At 39.2% G+C, this 20,146-nt stretch overlaps 1 protein-coding gene across 3 annotated transcripts in view; it reads left to right on the top strand.

Moving 5' to 3' along the window:
• LOC103824735 (guanine nucleotide-binding protein G(q) subunit alpha-like) overlaps positions 1-20,146 on the top strand; it is a 112,745-nt gene that overhangs the window by 75,579 nt on the left and 17,020 nt on the right. For 2 of the 3 annotated variants that reach the window (XM_050986430.1, XM_050986432.1), the window contains exons 4-6: positions 7,301-7,429; positions 8,399-8,528; positions 19,729-19,821. In XM_050986430.1, the coding sequence (XP_050842387.1) occupies positions 7,301-7,429; positions 8,399-8,528; positions 19,729-19,821 (352 nt within the window). The remainder of the gene's footprint in view (positions 1-7,300; positions 7,430-8,398; positions 8,529-19,728; positions 19,822-20,146) is intronic. The other variant, XM_050986431.1, reaches the window with a different exon arrangement.

Here is a 20,146-nt window from a genome sequence, read left to right as displayed (position 1 = left end):
CCTGCTGGCTGTGGCCATAACTACACCAAAGGGGAAAGTGCTTGACAGCTGAGAGAAGGCTGCTATTGGGTTTCTGGTTTTGGTTGTTGTGGCTGTTGTTTGCTTTATCATGTATATAGATATATTCTAGTAAAGAACTATTATTCCTTTTTCCATATCTTTGCCTGAAAGCATCATAATTTCAAAGTTATAATAATTTGGAGGAAAGGGGGTCACATTTTCCATTCCAAAGGAAGGTTCCCGCCTTCCTTGGCAAACACCTGTCTTTCAAACCAAGACATGATGATTGCTCCACAAATATGGGGGCTAAATGAGTTTCTCTCTCTGTTTCAGAATCAATATTAATATACTTTCGAGCCATTTCTTTCAGGTGATTTAAAAATTTGGTAGGTGTTTACCCATCAAAATTTGCTCTTCCACCAACCTCCTGCTGGTTTCAACAACCATCTCTTTCCATACTATCAAACAACATTTCTAACATAGTATCTATATCCTTCCAGTCTGAATCCTGAGTTTTAATCATAATTTCAAATGCTTTTGCCATTTTGTCTGGGTCATCTTGGTAGGTGCCAGCCATCGACTTCCAATTTTTAAGGTACGTTATTGAAAACTGCACTTTTACTGTGATTGGACTGTCTGCACCTACCGTCTGATGGAGGGGAGCTACTATCATGTCTCTGTGTTTAGCTCTAGTTCTCTCTGCAATGAGACTAAAACCTTCTGCTCCTTGATACATCCTCCCCATCCTCTCTGTCTTCTCTTCTAGACTTGCCAATTCCCCCTTAATATCAGTCTTGGCAACCTGATTATCTGTTTCCCCATCCAACCTGTGATTAGGGCTAACCATAAGATCTAAATCATCCTCCTTTTTGAGGAGCTATTTAGAACAAATTTTTCCTATGCTGCACATAGAACAACAATGTTTTAACCCTTTTCTTTGATTCTTTTTTTCAAGAGCCAGATTAAAAGGGCTGGATTCAAGCCACAATCTTTCTGCCATTCCAGATGATTCCACAAAGTGAAAAACATATCAGCATACATAACCTCATCCCATTTCTTTTCCTGTCTTAAAAACATTAACTGTAGCAATGTATTATACTTGAATTTTCCATTTTGTGGCCACTTTTCTCCAGAGTCTAGTTTGTACAATGGTCACTATTAATTGCAATACTTAATCAAATTCTCCTTGATAGCTGTTCTCCCAGGGGGCCCGCCAATCTTTCTCCAATGTCGCAAAATGCAACCAAGTGGGAATTTTTTCAAAATTATTGTCTGCTACCCATCTCCAAATAGTAGATCCAAAATGTTACAATACAGATACAAATACAAAACAATTTAAAAAATTATCAATCAATTGATAAAACCAAGTCAAACACTGAGTTCCAGAATACCAAATAATCCAGAAAACATGCTGGAAACTCCACATGCCTTATATGGTCAGGATTCCCAAAAGAATGCCTTAGTATTGAATGTGATCCTACCTGTGTCCCAGACTGGTCCAAAGAACTGTGGTCTTCTCCAGGAAAGTCTCGGTGCCAGCATGAAGATCCAGAGATCACTTGTATCCACAGGAGATCAGGCAGTGTCCCATCTGGGGGCCAGAAAATGATACCGAAATCAGTCAGACAGAAACTTGCTAACACAGTTTTGAGTATTAGAAAGCAGGCATTTTTTATTGCAGTGCTGGGTACTTGGAGGATGCTTCCTCTAATTGAGCGCACTGAGCATCAGGTAAACAGTTTTTATCATACACACTGGTTACATAATCATTAGCTATCTCTGCTTACTTGATCTGTATGTATTACTTTATTTTACATAGTTGCACCCCTTATTGGAAGTCCTTATATGGTCATTTGGGGGGTCTTTGGTGGTCTTCAGTGTCCAATGTCCTAATTTCTAGGTGGCCATTCCTTGACCTCAACTCTTGAGAAAGTGCAATACCGTTGTTTTGCATGACTCCTGCTTTGTCAGCCTTATCTACTTCTCCAAGTCTACATTGTTCCCTTTATTTGGTAAGAGTAAAATGTTGTTCTGTTCTACTATCCTTATCATTTTTTTTATTCAGTTTAGGAGTCTTTTCACTTCTCTGTCTGATTTCTAGATGAGAAAAATAAGGGAAAATGCAAAGCTAATTAGTCTATTTCTATTATCACACTCTTTTTCTTTTTGTAATATGGACAGATAGTTCCTCTGAAAGTCTTTCAAGGGTATTATTAGTACCTTCATAGCCTCGTAACTTCTTTGAAGGCTGATTATAGTTTTGGCCCTTGTCACAGGGAATATATAATTCATTAAAAGTAAGTGCTTCTTTCCCAACACTGACTAGGAAACAAAGACTTTTCTTCTTTTTCTGATTGGTTAGTTTTCAGATCACAAGTATACTTTAGCAGTTTTTTCTGATATTAAGAAATAGCTACTGTCAGCAGCTTGTTACATACACATTACTTTGGTAATACACCTTCTGCCTGTTGCAATAGGAACCTCAGAACCTCAGCAGCTAGAGAAATTAATTTTTACAAAAGTTAAGTAATTATAGCTACAATTAACTTCTTAGACTCGGTCTGTAGTATAAATTTATGCAGTTACTAGGTTACTGGAATTTTTTAAAAGTAACTTTATGCAATTTTTTTTGTTTGCTTTGTTTAGTTCCTTTGTATAATGCTCAGCTTAGTACATACCATTTGGGAGAGAGGTCATAACTACAATATGTCTCATCAAAATAAGATATTTCTTAGCAGGTGGTAAAAATAAAATCCTAGCGCCATGTAGTTCTGCCCTAAATTGTTTGCACAGTTGCTGCTAACTGTATAACTGACTCCTCAGTAATAATAGTGACTATCTGGTTTTGGACTCCACTTTAAGACAATGGTCAGGTTGTTTCCAAGATCTGTATCTTTAATGTAATTTTAAATTTTGAAGTTAATAAACTAACAAAACATGTTTCTGGCAATAGTTGGTAACACTTTTTGTGAAAGTCCATGTTTATGACAATTTACTTGTTTGTTTGAAAGAGTGCATGTGTGTAGCAACTTCTTGTGTATACTGAACCAGCAGTTGTGACACAAAATCTGATTGCAGAATTTGTGCGTGCATGTATGTGGCAAAGCTTCTAAGGGCTTCTAATTTTATCTAGGTATTGTCTTTTTTTTAGTTAGACCCTTATCCTAAAATCCCTTATGCATGCCTGTTATGTGATTAAAATTTTTATATGTGCACATGTCACGGGTAACCCAAAATGCTGTTGTATTCCATATCTATCTGAGCCCAAACATTGTTAGTGACTTTTTAAGACCCTGCAGCCAGAAAACAGAACCCGGGGGGGCGGGGAGGGAGAACTTTGCCGCGGTCCCTTTTTAAGTTGGAGCCTGGAAGCTGAGATGTCTCTCTCTCTTGGCAGCATTTGCTGAAGGTGGAGGCTCCGCTTTTGAAGGGGTTGTTTTGTGTTTTTTGGCTTTTTTTCTGGGCTTGCAAAAGGAGCAAAAGTAGCCACTCAGAAAAACTGCATTTCACAATCAAAAACTGTTCTGGAGTGAACTTTGCAAAGCGAGCCTCAGTCCCTGGGACCAGGTCACCCTGCATTGGTGCCAACAGACCAGTTCTTTTTCCCCAACACACCTGCAGTGCAGAAGACAGCAGCACCAACACCAGCGGAGTCCAGCGGGTGGCAGGAGGAAGCAGCAGGAGACAGTGCTTACTTCACACATGCCAGCAAGTCTTCATCTGCCTCTAGAACTGCTCCGCAAGCTCCTACCTTCCCAGAAGGGTTTGCCACCATCCTTCTCCCTTGTTTCCCAGACCGTGTGATCACCTGTAAAGGCTGCCATCTTGGGGGAAGGGTCAGATGTCATTTTCCCTGTCTCCTTACATGTGGTTGCCGATGTCAGGAGCCATTTTGGAAAGGGAATTTCCACCATTTTAGGTGTCTGTTCTATGGGAGTTTGTGAGATTTAGCAATTCTGTATCTAGTGATTATTTACTGGGTTTTTTTGCCTGTTGCCATTTTGCTTGTTAGTAAACTGTTATTTTTTAACTTATATCTATTTGTATTTCGCTTCTCCTTATTGGTGGAAAGGAATTGGTTAAAACAAAGGGAAAGAACTCATTTTAGAGTGTTCCCCTTTAAATTGTCTTAAACCAAGATTGCATGTTTTCTCACATGAGTACTGTATTTGTCAGTAGTTTGATTGGAACTGCAGTAGATGAGTGCTTTAAAAGCCATGGTGAATTGTCTTTAATAAGTAATGATACAAAAAATCAATTAAAATATTCATTTTCTGATAGTGTTCACTTTTACTCTTCATCCAGAGTAGTCTGAATTCAGAGATTCTAAAGACATTTCATGTAGCCCTATCGTTTTGTTATATAACTTTTAAATTAAATGTCCTCTTCTGTTTGCAAATAAACCAGTAGAAAAGGTAACTCCATCCTGCTTCCCTGCTGGAGGTTATGTTATAAACGATCAATTCTGCAGCCAAATTTATAAAAAATATTTTATAAATGCATTAGATCAACAACCGAAAAATAAAATATTATAAAACTGCCACAGCCAAGACAGCATCAACCCCGGACTTTGACGCTGGGTGAACTTAGGTCGAGCTGACGACGTAGTGTCAGCGTCTCCCCAGAGTGTCACACCAACTGCTCCAGGTAGCCAGCTTATATACAGTTTATTCTGCCTGGAGCAGAAATGACCTAAGATTTCTGTATGTTCCTACATATGTATAACGGGAACTATACAGATGCAGTCCTGTACAAAAGTCAGTCCATGGGCTTGGATGGCTGTCTGGGCTCCTTGAAATTGTCTTCCTTTCAGCTGCAGCCTGTTTTCTGATGTAATCTCTCCCAGGTGTTGTTCAATGAATGTTCTGGACATTCTTGGGAGATGGTCGCTGATCACCCAGGAAAGACTCATTCACTCGTTAATGGCCATGATTTTATCTGGGCGAGTCCGGGAAATCTTTTGGAAATGAAAAGCCCTGCTTCTGGCCATGGGGATCAGATGCATGGTTGGATCTTTATAATTTTTATACAATTTCCAAAGCATGAATTATCTACATCATATACTACAGGTTACAAACTTCCCACACCCCAGTCTGTATCAGTCAATCAAGCTGAAATAATTTTCACAGCAATAGATCATAGAGACATTTCACAAGAGCAAAAGTTAAGCATGGGCTGTGACTTATGGAAAAAGGTGTAGTTAGAAGCAGCTGTAGTGAGGATTTGGCCTGCACAGTTGCAGTTGGAAAAGGTGCTTGATGTGTTGATGTTTTCATTTAAAGCTGCTGCTTGTGCCAGTGACAATACCAGTGTGATTATCATTACTGTTCTCTATTATGTGCTCACTTTCAGGACTCTAGGCATCCTCAGATATCAGGAGGGAATATGTGGATTGAAACCAATTCAAGCCTGTTGCTCTCTTCAATATTCTTCTGCTAGTTGTTCAGTTCTTATACTCTATATTGAGCTTAGCCATGTATATGCTTCTCCCATGCTGGACTGGCTAACTCAGATATATTCACACTCTCTTAATGAACTCAGATAAAATCATTTACATCACCAATTGATCCACTCAACTCATTGATCCAACTTGATACAAAGAAGCCTTGAATATAATTCACTGTAATAATAAAGACTTATAAAATATGATCAACCAAAACTATGATAAATCTTTTATCAACAGGTTATCAAAGGTGGGGCCTCAATTTGAGTGCTGTGTGCAGTTTGGGGCCCACAATTTAAAAAGAATGTGAAGGTCTTTGAATGTGTCCAGAGAAGGACCACCAAAGGATCACCAAGCTGGTGAAAGGGCTGGAAGGCATGTCCTGTGAGGAGCAGCTGAGGACTCTAGGTTTGTCTGGTTTGGAGAAAAGGAGGCTGAGGGGTGACCTCATAGCTCTCTGCAGCTTCCTGAGGAAAAGATATGGAGAGGGAGGTGCTGAGCTCTTCTCCCTGGAATCCACTGACAGGATGTGTAGGAATGGTTCAAAGCTGCATCAGGGGAGGTTCAGATAAGGAAACATTTATTTACTGAGAGGGTGGTCAAACACTAGAAGAGGTTTCATAGAGAGGTGCCTGATGCCCCAAGCCTGTCAGTGTTTAAGAGGCATTGGGACAATGCCCTTAATAATATGCTTTCAGTTTTGGCCAGCAGTGAAGTGGTTAGGCAGTTGGACTACATGATCGTTGTAGGTCTCTTCCCACTGGAACTATTCCATACTTTTCTAAAAAAAAAAAAAATTCTAAATGTTCTGTATTACTGTAACAGCTATGATAATATTTGAAAATTGTGTGTGCTAGTAGTGTGCATTTAGCTTATAATAGCATTCTAGTAATCTTTTCCTTTTATGTAAATATCCACTTTTATTCATTTCTACTTTCGATATTCCTGCTCAGCATTTTGAAATAGTCTGTCAACCTAATAAGTTACTTAAAAAAAATTTACGCCATTACCCCATTCCTTCTAATGGAAAATGTGTATGCAGCTCTAGAAAAATAAAAGTATACTCTTACACAGTTAATACAAAAGTCATTTTAACGGTATTGAGCATGTCTGTTGATTTGTTCTACTGGCATTTTGAGACGATTGTACATGCGTAAAGAGAAACAATTATTTTCTGCTATATTCCAAAATATTCAGATGTGGTACAAAGCAGTGGGTGCAGTAGAGCAGAAATACCCTGATGACAATCCTTATGATACACACACTTACCCACTGATGATTTTTTAAAAAATTAATTATATTATTTTGAATCAGAGGGAACATGAGCTTTAAAGAGAAATATAAGGAGATTTTATTGATTTTAGAGTTTTGAATGAAATTTTGTATTGCTGATGCAAACAAAGCTTTGAGACTGATTGTCAGAAAGATGTTTAATACCCTCTAAGTTGATAAAATAATCGAAAGTTATATCTACTGTGAGCAACTAAGTACAATGCAGCAGCTCACTCACTCCCCTGCTTTTCCCCTCTCCCAGTGGGATAGGGAGGAGAATTGGGGGGAAAAAAAAGTAAAACCCGTGTGTTCAGAGAAGAACAGTTTAATGAAAAAAGTAGCATATAATAATAATAATAATATTAATAATAATAATGATAATAGCAATAATTATAATAAAAAGGAGAGAGAGACTGGAGCACTCCTTTTAATTTCCTTTCCTCTTTTATGTCATTATTGCTTTTTTTCCTATTGTACTTCTTTCTATCCCACACCTCATTTCTTTTCCTAAGACAACCTTTCTCTTTTCCTCATGGCATTATGGTCTCACTGTCTTGCATTCCTGTTGTTTCTTCCTATCTATAGTTACCTTAACGACTTGGACCGCATAGCAGATTCAGACTATCTGCCAACTCAGCAAGATGTGCTTAGAGTTCGAGTCCCAACAACAGGGATCATCGAATACCCATTTGACTTACAAAGCGTCATTTTCAGGTAGAAAAAAAAAAGTTTAACACCCCTTTGTTTTGTTTCTTTTGTTTCCTTTTACATTAGTAATACCATGTAAAAGATATTGATCAAATGTACAAATTAGTCAATGTTTTTTTAAATTTGAGCTTGGTGTTAATTTTATTTTCATGTTTTTGTCCATATATGATTAGCAGCTGTTGTTAAAGGTGTAAAGAGGATGAGAGACAGATTTGTCTTTTTCTGAAGGTAGTTATTATTGATAGAAAATCTGGAAGTAATTTTGCAATAAAATTAGTACAAATGTACTATTATGAATAATTATGAAATGGAAAGGTACTACTTCTGTACTTGATTTTTATAGAGAAGTGATATTTTGCAAATTTAATGACATTCTTACAATTTTCCCCACAGCTCATTTTGAGGGCAAATACAATTGCTAAAGAATAACTATTCAGTTACAAGTACAAGTTAGATACCTGAGTATCTAGGTTCATTGAGATCCATAATAAATTTGGAGTACACTCTGCCAGCAAATTTGAGTTTCTAATTTGGCTATTAACAACTTCAGTAAATACAGATTATATTCTATTTATACTCTTAAAATTAGGCAGCCTTGGCAAGTTTGGAATTTTGACCGGAAATTCCTTGGGAGAATGGCAGGCCACCAACTTAATTCTGTGGATGCATTTCTGCTGAATATACAGAGCATACATTCTAGAATTGTGACTCAGAATCATAAGTGTTTTGAATAACAGAAATCTGAGGGCTTTGAGACCCATAATATTTAAATTCAGAAAGCACATCAAACTAAAAAGAAAATATGATAACTTATTTATTTGCAGCACATTCCATTAGTCTTTAATATGAATGGTAACAGTTTTAAGAAGAAGCAAATTGTTTTCAATTAAATTCTTGAATTCAGTGTTTCATATGTTTGAATGTTTATCTGCAAAGGTATTTGTGGAGTTGATGCGATCATTGTTAATTTTGCAGAATGGTGGATGTAGGAGGCCAACGATCGGAAAGAAGAAAATGGATACACTGCTTTGAAAATGTCACATCTATCATGTTCCTAGTAGCTCTTAGTGAATATGATCAAGTGCTTGTGGAGTCTGACAATGAGGTAAGCAAGCATTAGCATAAATCACCAGTTTTTAAGAAAAAAATGCCTAAAATTAATTTTAAATTTTATTTGCAAATTGATTAAACACAAATTTGTAGAGAGCTTTGGTATGTGTGTTTTTACATGTTTATTTGGATATTAATTTTTTTGACCAGTAAAGTTTAATGATAGATTGAATACTTCATGCTAAGCAGCAAAACAGAACGTTGCTAGTCCTTTTAAGACGTTTTCAAAGCAGGCTGGCTTGTTTTCCAAATATCTACCAGCAGTTGTATGCAACTGCATGGAATGAAATGAGAAGTTCTTCATGGATTAAGATGCTAATCTTCAAATATGACACAAACTAATCTCTTCCATGGAAGGTCAGTGGAGCCCATCTATTTTGTGTTAAAGGTGGAATAGCTGACGGTAGAGAAATGTTCTTATTGTAGCTATATGCATGGTTAATGTTGTATAGCAGTGCCATAAAAATACAATGGGAATTAAAACAAAATTCATATATTATTTGCTAGAAAAGACCCTATAGTAGTGAACTTCATTCCATTGACTCAAAGTATAGGATTTATATTGGCTTATATTTCCTACTTGTGTTTCTATTTCAAAGGATAACAGAATTAAAAAACTCATGGGTGATGATACATGAACTAAGTAGGAAAAGTGCAGGAGTACCCAGTGTTATGTACACAATTTTACAAAGTCGGAGGGAAATTTAATATTTGGACTTTTTCTTTCATAAAGACTATTCCCATTATTCATCAAACTTACATGAGTTACTCACCAACACTGTTCTATGCAAGTTTTTAGCATTCATTTACAAAATTTAGGTGAAAAAAAGAAAAGATTTCATTGTTCTTCGACTGTATATATATGTTGATTTCATTATTTAAGAGAAGGGTTGACATACCAAGGTAAAACAGATGTCCCGGGGCAGTCATGATTGTATTCCCAACTTTTTCAATATTAATTTTTTTCAAGAGAGACTAGGAGCTCTGAGAGCTTTTTAATTTATACTTTTCCCATAAAAGAAAGAAATCTCATTACAGTCTTTATATCATCAGACATCTCCTTTAAAAGTACAGCTGTTACAAAGAAAAAAAATTCAGTTGCTTATACAGTGACTATATCTTCTCATTTATTTTTGTATTTTTTTAACTTGGAAGGTATCACAATGCTTTTATTTTGTTTTGTAAGACATATATTTGATTTTGTGGTCCAAACAGTAATGGAGTCTGGTAATACATCATAAAACAAAGCTTTATTGAGAAAGTAAGAAAGATGGACAACAATTCCCCCATATAGCAACTCACCCAATCACCAATAGTGAGTACGGGATCATAAGCAATGCCATGGCTCTGGTGGACTGCCAGGGACATTTGATGTCAGGGTCATCTAGCAGAAACAGCCAATTACGCAAATGCCTTTTAAATGTGGAAAAGAGTTTTGACAATGTAGGTAGGGGGCAGAGTGTTGGCAGACTGTCTAAGATAACAGTATTGGTTAAGGGACAGGGTGTCAGAAGGCAAGATGTCGCTTCCACCCTGTGATTCTCTCAAATCCATCATTTGACATGGAGTTATAGGCAAGAGTGTTATTTTGATGGGTTGTTAGTTATATAATAATCTAGGTGAGGTTGGTGTTCCAACACCTGCAAGGGATGTTATACAGTGAGAGGTTGAAAGGTGGTGTATCACAAGACAGGTACTGTAGAATCACCTCTATCAAGTATCAGTTGTGCAGGCATCTGGAGGTGATTACTGTTATGAATGGAGAGGAGAGCTTAAACAAGTCCCGCCTTTGACTCAGATTTCTGGCAGTAGCTCTGTTTGGGGGGGCCTGCACTCCAAATCCCTCTTGCTCATACGTTCTTAATCATAGCCAATTCGGTCTATTACAAAATGAATAATTTATTTAATAGACACAAATTTAACAGATATAAGACTTTTACAGATTACTTTCTACACAGGATAAACAAAAGAAACACTACTAGTAGATAAACAATGGAGTGCATGAGTGAGGTACCTATTATTACAGCTAGCGAAGAAATAGTATAGATTAGGATTCAATGTATCTTACCATCCAATTTCTGATGGGGCACTCATAGGATCCTTTCCTCTGTTTCCAGAAAAGTAACCACAAAGATGGGTCCAAGTTTCGGGAAGAAGTCCTACGCATTTTCAGGGAGTGTGTAGGAGACTTTTACCTCCGTGAAAATTTGTGTAGCTTTTATAGTTGTAAAAGTAGTGCCTTTCAGTCTAGGATTCCTGGCTTATCTCTCTACATCTTGCTCTCAAGGCAAGGGATGTTTATTATCAGCTGGGGATCTCACCTCCCTCAGTAATTCATGTGAGGGGGGAAATGTCTCTAGCTATGCACCAGCTGATGGACAGAGAAGATAAGCAGATAAGCTTTTTTGTGGTAGAGGGGAGATGTCCTGCCACAATTGCTACTGCATTTTCCCAATTGCTATGAGAGGCTGTGAAAGAGATTACAACCAGCTTTTGTTTATATCTAGTGGCCCCAACCCCAGACAGGGAGTGGCTTGACATGACTGGAAAATGTTTTATAACACAGTCCACAACCCCATACACTGATATGAAACAAAACATAAATAATGACAAAGTAAATAATTTCAAAAAGTACAGCCAAAATATTTTGACAGATGCCCTGAGATATGGGAACTAAAAGGTAAGCCATGACCACAATTTGCCAATTCCCCAATGAATATCTTCAGTTGCTACCTGGTGCAAGGGCTTTAGTTGTTCCTGGATTTTCTTAAGGTCAGTCTAAATGCATAGATTTTGGCTGACACAGACACAGCAGGTAGTATTTACTAATGTGCAAATGCCACTTTGTCAAGTACTCTGAAGCTAGTGGTTTTGAACAGCAGTCTGTGGTACTTGAGCAACTTCTTGCTGCAGTGCTTGGATGGCATCAATTGTTACATTTTCTATATTTTCCAGAGTAGCAGAGAGATTGATGATCGCTTTCTCCAGCTCAGAGACCCCTAGACAAGGAAGTCCAGGGAAGCTGGTGAAATATGCATGCTCATTCTACTAAAGGGTTAAAACCACACCAATGTCACAGGGCATCAGGAAAATTATGGACATGGGTCCTGAAGAGGTCTACTTCAACATGCACTGCAGGCACGATTAATCTGGGTGCGTAGACCTCCTCTCTCTCCAGCATTCCTACCACAGGAAAACCTTGGTTCACAGATGCAGTATGCTATGTACAAATCCAACAGTCAGTTCCCTTCCTGACATTCACCATCATCTGAGAGAATTAGCAAGTTAGGATACCAACCAGCAAGGTTCTGGTGGACCTCTTTGGGAAGAGTGGCTAGAAAGATGCTCAGCAAAAAAGGACCTGGGGGTGTTGGTCAACAGTTGGCTGAATATGGGCCAAAAGTGTACCCAGGTGGCCAAGAAGGCCAATGTCATCCTGGCTTGTGTCAGTGTCATGGTTTAACCCCAGCCAGCAACCAAGCCCCATGTAGCCACTCGCTCACTCCCTCACCAGTGGCATCTGGGAGAGAATCAGAAGGCTAAAAGACAGAAAATGCATGAGTTGAGATAAAGACAGTTTAATAGAGAAAGCAAAAGCCATGCACACAAGTAAAGCAAAACAAGGAATTAACTGCTTCCCATGGGCTGGCAGATGTTCAACCATCTCCAGGAGAGCAGGGCCCCATCACACCTAATGGTTACTTGGGAAGACAAATGCCATCAGTCCAAATATCCCCCCCTTTCTCCTTCTTCCTCCCACTTTATATACTGAGAATGATGTTATATGGTCTGGAATATGCATTTAGTCAATTTGGGTCACCTGTCCCGTCTGTGTCTCCTCCCAACCTACCATGCACCCTCAACTTCCTTGCCAGCATGGCAGTACAAAAGCAGAAAAGGCCTTGGCTCTGTGTAAGCCCTGCTCAGCAATAGGAAAAACATCTCTATATTATCAACTCTGTGCTCAGCACAAATCCAAAACACAGCCCCATACCAGCCACTGGGAAGAAAATTACCTCTAGCCCAGCCAAAACCATCACAATCAGAAATAGCAAGGCCAGCAGGACTAGGGCAGTGATCATCCTCCTGTACTTCGCACTGGTGAGGCTGCACCTTGAGTACTGCATGCAGTTTTGAGCCCCTCACAAGAAGAAAGACACCGAGGTGCTGGAGCATGTCCAGAAAAGGGCAATGAAGCTAGTGAAGGATCTGGAACCCAAGTCTTATGAGGAGCTGCTGAGGGAGCTGGAGGTGTTTATTTTGGACAAAAGGAGGCTCAGACAAGAACTTATTGCTCTTTACAGCTACCTGGAATGAGGTTGTAGTGAGGTGGGTATCAGTCTCTTGTCCCATGTAAGAAGCAATAGAACAAGAGGAAATGGCCTGAAGTTGCACCAGGGGAGGTTTAGATTTGACATTAGGAAAAAATTATACATCAAAGGGGTTGTCAAGCATTGGAACATGGTACCAAGAAAAGTGGTTGAGTCAGCATCCCTGGCAGTATTTAAAAGATGTATAGGCATGGTGCTTAAGGACGTGGTTTAGTGGTGGACTTGACAGTGCTGGGTTAATGGTTGGACTTGATGATCTTTGAGGTCTTTTCCAATCTAAATGATTCTATGATTCTATGACTATCCTTAGGAACAGTATTTACAGCATATTCAAAAGAGGGGCTTGCTTGGAATAACTAACAGGAGTACAAGTAAAACAACTATGGTAAACAGCAATATAGTAGGAGGATTTTTCCAGATTGTTGTGGTTGAGATAGACAGTTTAATAGGTAAAGCAAAAGCTGTGCACACAAGCAAAGCAAAATAAGAAATTCATTCACTACTTCCCATTGATGGGCATATGTTTAGCCATTTCCAGAAAAGCAGGGTTCCATCATGTGTTAACAGTTACTTGGGAAGACAAATGTCATAACACTGAATGTTCCCCATCCCCTTCCCCTCATCCTTCCCACATATTCTTGTCCACCTCAGCCTACTTACTGGCAGGGCAGTGTGAGAAGCAGAATAGGCCATGATGCTGAAAAAGCACTGTTCGGAAAAACCTAAAACGTTGTCAGCACTGTTTTGGTCACAACTCCAAAACAGCACCATATGAGCTGCTGTGAAGAAAATTAACTCTATCCCAGCCAGAACCAGTACACATATTAGTCTGTACATCCAGGATGGTCCAGTAATGGGGCTGAGTGAATGCCTCCTGGCTCATTATGGATCTTATCACTTCCAGAAATGCAAAATCACTTTTATGACAGACCAAAGGGGCAGTATGTGGATCCAATGACTGCCAACCTGTCAGCCTCAGTTCCATGCCCAGGAAGATCATGGAACAGAACCTCTGAGAAGCTATGCTAAGGTACATGGAGGACAGGGAGGTGATTCGAGACAGCCAGCATGGCTTCACCAAGGGCAAGTCCTGTCTGACCAACTCAGTGGTCTTATATGATGGGGTGACTACAGCAGTGGACAAGAGAATAGCTACAGATGTCATCTATCTGAAGTTCTGTAAGGCTTTTGACAGTGCCTCACAACATACTTCTCCCTAAATTGGAGATACATGGATTTGATGGCTCATTTATTTGTTGGATGAGGAATTGGCTAGATGATTGCATCCAGAAGGTAGTGGTGAACAGCTCAATGTCCAGATATAGACCAGTGACAACTGGTGTCCCTCAGGGGCTGTATTTGGACCAGTGCTGTTTAATATCTTCACTAATGACATAGACAAAGGGATGGAGTGCACCCTCAGCAAGTTTGCAGATGACAAAGATGAGTGGTGAGGAACGGGATGCCATCCAGAGGGACCTGGACAAGCTCGAGAACTGGGACCATATAAACTTCATGAAGTTCAACAAGGCCAAATGCAAGGGCCTGCACCTGGTTTGGATCAAATATAAGCCCCCAAAAACTCACCTGATGAGCCTCTTAAAAGGGCTTACAGTTTTTCATGCACTCTGAGTTAGATGCACGGAAAAAAAACTGACAAGATATCCTCAAAAGGCCAAAACAGCAACAAAAATGTTTACTGGCAACATTAGAAAATCAGAGAACTTTGGCAAAAGTTTAAAGCAGCATTCAATCAGCATAAAACATTTCACAAAACATTAACTTAGTCCATTTGACGCAGCAAACTCCAAGCCCATTGGATTTTAAGTTACTCAAAACTCTGAGGAAAAGGAATTAGAAGAAGAAGTAGAAAGAGAGAAAGACAGAAAAGATATAGAACAAGTATATCTTCCCTTCCTGGTTCCAGTGGTGTGAACACTGATAGAAATCCCAAGAGGAGGTAGAGTCAAGACATATACCTAACTGCTATGAAAGGCTGTCAGCCACTGAGAAGCCTTGAGCCAGCTCCAGCTGCACATTTCTGTACATTCACAAATTTTTATCTTCAGCCTTTTCACTCTCTACAGCTATCTGAAAGGTGGTTGTAGTCAGGTGGGTGTTGGTCTCTTTTTCCAGGCAACAACTGACAGAATGAGAGGACAGAGTCTTAAGCTGCACCAAGGGAAATTTAGGCTGGATGTAAGGAAAAAATTTTAATGGAAAGAGTGATAAAGTACTGGAATCGTCTGCCAGGGGAGGTGGTGAAGTCACCATCCCTGGATGTGTTTAAAAAAAGATTGGATGTGGCACTCAGTGCCATGGTTTAATTGAGGTGGTATTAAGGCATGGGTGGATCTTGATCATCTTCAAGGTCTCTTCCAACCTAGTGATTCTGTGTGATTCTGTGATTTTCCATTGCAGTTGAAATAGGCTTTTGATGAAATCAATTTTGTGAGGTATAGCTGGCACATAAAATCAGTGCTAGAGATTGAACAAGGTATTAAATACGGCCTACTCCCCACTGCTCCTGTCCTCTCTGCAGAGCCATACTGTCTTGCTTGGTTTAGCAAGGCTTCCTTCACGTTGCATCTAAGGTCAGATCCCCAATAGAGGCCTTTCCCTATATTCCTTGTTATCCCATCTGTATTTCTAGAACTAGTTCATATTTCTTCAGCTGTACAAACAGATAGTTAATGTGTTTGTAGGAAACAGTTTTACCTTGGAGATTAGTTTAGCACTGGAAAAGGGAACCCAGGAAGGTGGTGAAATCTCCATTCTTGGAGGACTTACCTAGACAAAGCAATGACTGACTTGGCCTCGTGTTGCTAATAACTATACTTGAGTGAAAGGCTGGAATAGATGGACTTCAGAGGTTAATTTCAGCTCACAGTTCTGGTATAATATTCTACTGTTATTTCAGTGGTGTTTCAGTGGGATATGTGTGAGTACTTACAGATGTTTACATTTCAGTAGATTAAATATCTGACCATTGGTTGTTCAGTGGTAACTAATGGTCTCAGCAATGCATCAGTATACGTGCTACAGTCACACTCTTTATGTTCTCTTAGGTTATAAAAGTAACTGCTCTCATCTAACTGTGGTGTTTTACCATTGATAGACCAAACCCTTACTCTGAAGCTACCCATGTAGTCAAACTCTGCATTGGGTAGGACCAGTAGTATTGTATTATAATGCTGATTCTGGAAATAAACTGTAAATTTTTGCTCCTAATTTTATAATGAGTAATTTATGGTGCAATAAAAGGAAAATTCTCCGAATGTAAGTGTCCCAATATCTTAGTGCAAAGAATGTTGGAGGTTCCCTCTTGGGAAGAGCTATTCACCAACAGATGTGCATATGATGAAATTTTCCTACTCAATTCCTAACAGACCACCTTATAACACAATTTCCCTCTTATGTCTAATGATAAGCAAAGGATCAGTTTTGCAGAAATACATACATATTTACAGTTAGAATAAGACTTAAGTACTTTGCTGAATCACAGAATGCTTGAAGTGGGAAGGGGCATCTCAAGATGATCTAGTCCAACCTGCCTGTTTAGGCAAGGTCAACTAAAGCAGGTTGCCCAAGAATAAAAAGACATTCATAACAGTAAGAAATTAATTCTCCTAATATTTATCTGGTAGGCTTAAATTGAATATTTATCAGCTACCCCAAAATAAATTTACTGCACTTGTTCCTCATTGTAAATATGAGTGACAAGTTTAACAGAAAGTCTTTAAAGTCATACATTCAAATTGTAATATTTTCATTAAAAGTCCACTACTTTCTATTAGTATTTTATCAGTATTTAAGCTATAACATTTCATCTCTTTGCTTCTTTTGTTATGCCTCCACTTTCTTTTAAACTTTCTGATTCATTCAAACTACAAAAAGCAAGAGGTTTTATTCATGTGAGCCTTTTAATAGAAACAAGAGGCTAATAGTTTTTCACAATAAAACATTTTAAATTCAGGTTTACAGTGATGGCTTTTGGGACAGTTTTTTAAAAGTGCTGAGTTTAATATGTGTTTAACAAAATCCTGTCTACCTTCCTTATAACAACAGGGAAAGGGAAAAAGCCTGAAAAATATTTTTATATACTTCTGAAGGAGGGGCTCAGTTTTGGAAAGACCACCGACCCGAAGGTAGCAATTGCAGGGACAGAATGGAAGAGCTAAATCCTACAGGATTGTCCTGGTTTAGGGCAAATTTTGGGAGGAAACTTCTGAATGGGGTCTCTCTAGAAAGCAAAACTTAAGTGGCCCCTCTCTCTACTGGTTTGGGGAAAGATTTCCTTGGAGAAAAGTGGAAAAAACTGTTTATTTAACAAGCAAAGTATTCACAAGCATAAAAATGAATAATACTAAACAATAAAATTCTCGCTGTTTTGAAGAGATGGCAAATTCAGAAAGTCCTTGTCATGGAATGTAGCTCGGCTCTCTTAGTCTCTCATCAGTCTCTCCGGTGCTGGAAAGTGCCATGGCCCAGGCCTGGTGGGCCACAGGTGCTCTTTTGTGTTTTTAGTCTAGAGCAGGTTCAAACAATTTCAAGAAAAAGGAAAAACTACAGTCCAGAGAACTTCTCTGCCTCAGCTAGCAAAAAAACCTAGCTATAAAGCAAAGGAGAGCCCTCTCTCACTCTCTGTCTGTGCTGCAGACAACACAGTCTGTGAGAAGGATGTGGGGGAGCAAGTACAGTTTCTAATAACAAATTCTGCACTTCTTTTCTCCCCCTTGGCTCTTTGAACTAGTCTTAAAGGTGCAGAACTTCATATCTAGCAAAAACAGAACAGATGACTGGGGATCCAAGCATCATAAAGTCACCCTAGGACATTTCACTTCTTATCCTTATATTGTCAGCTTACTACTAAAACTAATATATATGTATATATATACAAATTCTACAAACATATATTATACATACATACATTATATATATATATATATGTATATATATATACACACAGTATACAGGTATATATAGACAATGGTAATTCAGCAAACAGTGATATTTACACATGGTTCTTACTCAACAATTAGATCTTCCTGAGGTACACACTGTGTTGTTCTATCTTTCTGCATTATCTACTATGTGCAACCTGGTCCCTGAGCAAAGACAACCCCACAGATCAGTTTGTCTGTATTTAAAGCAGAACTGGTTTAAACTGTTTTCCCTGATAAACTTCTGACATATCACTGGGACCTTGTCTCTGTCTACTGTATATAGCAGCTCAGATTGGGCAGGGCTTGCTCAGTTGGTGGAACTTCGGGTGTTAACTAACCAGGTGGCCTTTGATAGATGATGGTCCTAATTTTTGAATGATCCCCCACCCAATGCTTTCAAGATGGTTTTTAACAGTCCATTGTACCTCTCCACTTTGCTTGCAGCTGGTGTATGGTAGGGGATATGGTATACTCACTCAATGCTATGTTCTTTAGCCTAGGTGTTGATAAGGCTGTTCTTGAAATGAGTCTTGTTGTCTGACTCAGTCCTCTCAGGCGTACCATGCCTTCAAAGGACTTGGTTTTCAGACCTAAGATGGTGTTATGGTATGTAGCGTGAGGCATAGGGTAGGTTTCTAACTATCTAGTGGTGGCTTCTATTATTGTGAGCACATGGCATGTTTGGGGCAGTGTGATGTAGTCAATCTACTAGGCCTTTCTATACTCATATTTGGACTACTGCTTATTATACCATAGGGGTTTCAACTGCTTGGCTTGTTTGATCGCAGCATACGTCTCAGTCATGGATAACTTGAGAAATACTGTCCAAGGTTAAATCTACTTGTCGGTCTTGTGATTACTTATAGGTGGCATCTCTACCCTGATGGCCTGAGGCATCATGAGCTTATCAAGCTAGGATCAACTCTTTCTTGTGTTGCTAATCTAAGTCTATCTTTGATGCTTCTGTCTTTGCAGCCTGATCTACTTGCTTGTTATTTCAGTCCTCTTCGTTAGCTCTGTTCTTGGGGACATGGGCATCTACATGGTGGACTTTCACAGATAGTTTTTCTACTCTGGAAGTGATGTCTTTCTACTCTTCAGCAGCCTAAATTGGTTTTCTCTTATGCTGCTAATTAGTTTTTTTCTACTTCTCCAGCCATCCCCACAGAGCATTGGCTACTATCTATGAATCAGTGTAGAGGTAGAACTTTGGCCACTTCCCTCTTTCAGCAATGTCTAGGGTCAGTTGAATGGCTTGATCTACTTTTTCTTCTAGTAGCTTCTGCAACCTGTCATGTTGGGCTTTATATGGCTGCTTTCTATTTTTGTTTTATCTCTACGATGGGACAAGAACTATCAGTAAAAAGAGCATATAGTGTTTCTTCTGTTGGCAGTTGGTTGTATGGTGGAGCTTTATCACCACGTGTTACTTGTTTTTGTTCTTCATCAGTGAGACTAAAGTTTTCATTTTTAGGCTAATTTACAATTATCTTTAAAATCTCGGGGTGATTCAGTTTTCTATTATGGGCACGTTCTGTGATGAGAGCAATCTACTTACTCCATGTTGTTCCAGATTGCAAGGCAAGATGTATTCTATTACCATCTGTATGGCAGTTGTCTGGTGTCAAGTGGGCAATTCTCCTTATCTCTCTCCCTGAGTGATCATAATCACTCCTCCCTTGGCAGGGGACATCTGCTGATAACAAGCTATTGAATGTCACTGCATGACTGATAAGAACTAGATCATCCCATTGTGAGATGCTCCACCCAGAGGGAGGAGACAAGCATTGCTACCCAGATATAATCTGGAGATTCTGACACACCAGCATGGCTTCCCACTGGATTTCCCAGAGGAACAGCAGCTGCTTCTACTTCCACTGGATCTTCAGAGGAAGAATACACCCTTTTTTTTCTACAGGACCCCCCCTGCTCCAACAGAAGTACACCTGACACTTCAGGAGGACTGCAGCCACTTTTTCCAACTGGACTGCTACCAACACCCTGGTGTCAGGTTGAGTTCTGACTCTGTCAGTGTTGTTCTAGTGTATTGCATTGTTTATTTTATCCTTTTATTTTTTTTTCTTCCCTATTAAAGTACTGTTATTTCCTGTTCCCATATTTTTTGCCTGAGAGCCCCCTTAATTTAAAATTCATAGCAATTTGGAGGGGTGGGGAGGGTTTGCATTCTCCATTTCAGGTGAGGCTCCTGCCTTCTTTAGCAGGCACCTGTCTTTCCAAACCAAGACACATGTGGCATTGGTGGCATGGTGGGTAGAGGGAACTTTTGCATTTAGCATTTACCCCTGCACTGGTAGTCGGGGTGTCAGGAGGAGTTG

Source organism: Serinus canaria, chromosome W (assembly GCF_022539315.1).
Source record: "Serinus canaria isolate serCan28SL12 chromosome W, serCan2020, whole genome shotgun sequence".
NCBI lineage: Eukaryota > Metazoa > Chordata > Aves > Passeriformes > Fringillidae > Serinus > Serinus canaria.
The sequence above is the reverse complement of the archived record's forward strand: the minus strand, read 5'-3'. Positions and strand labels throughout refer to the sequence as shown.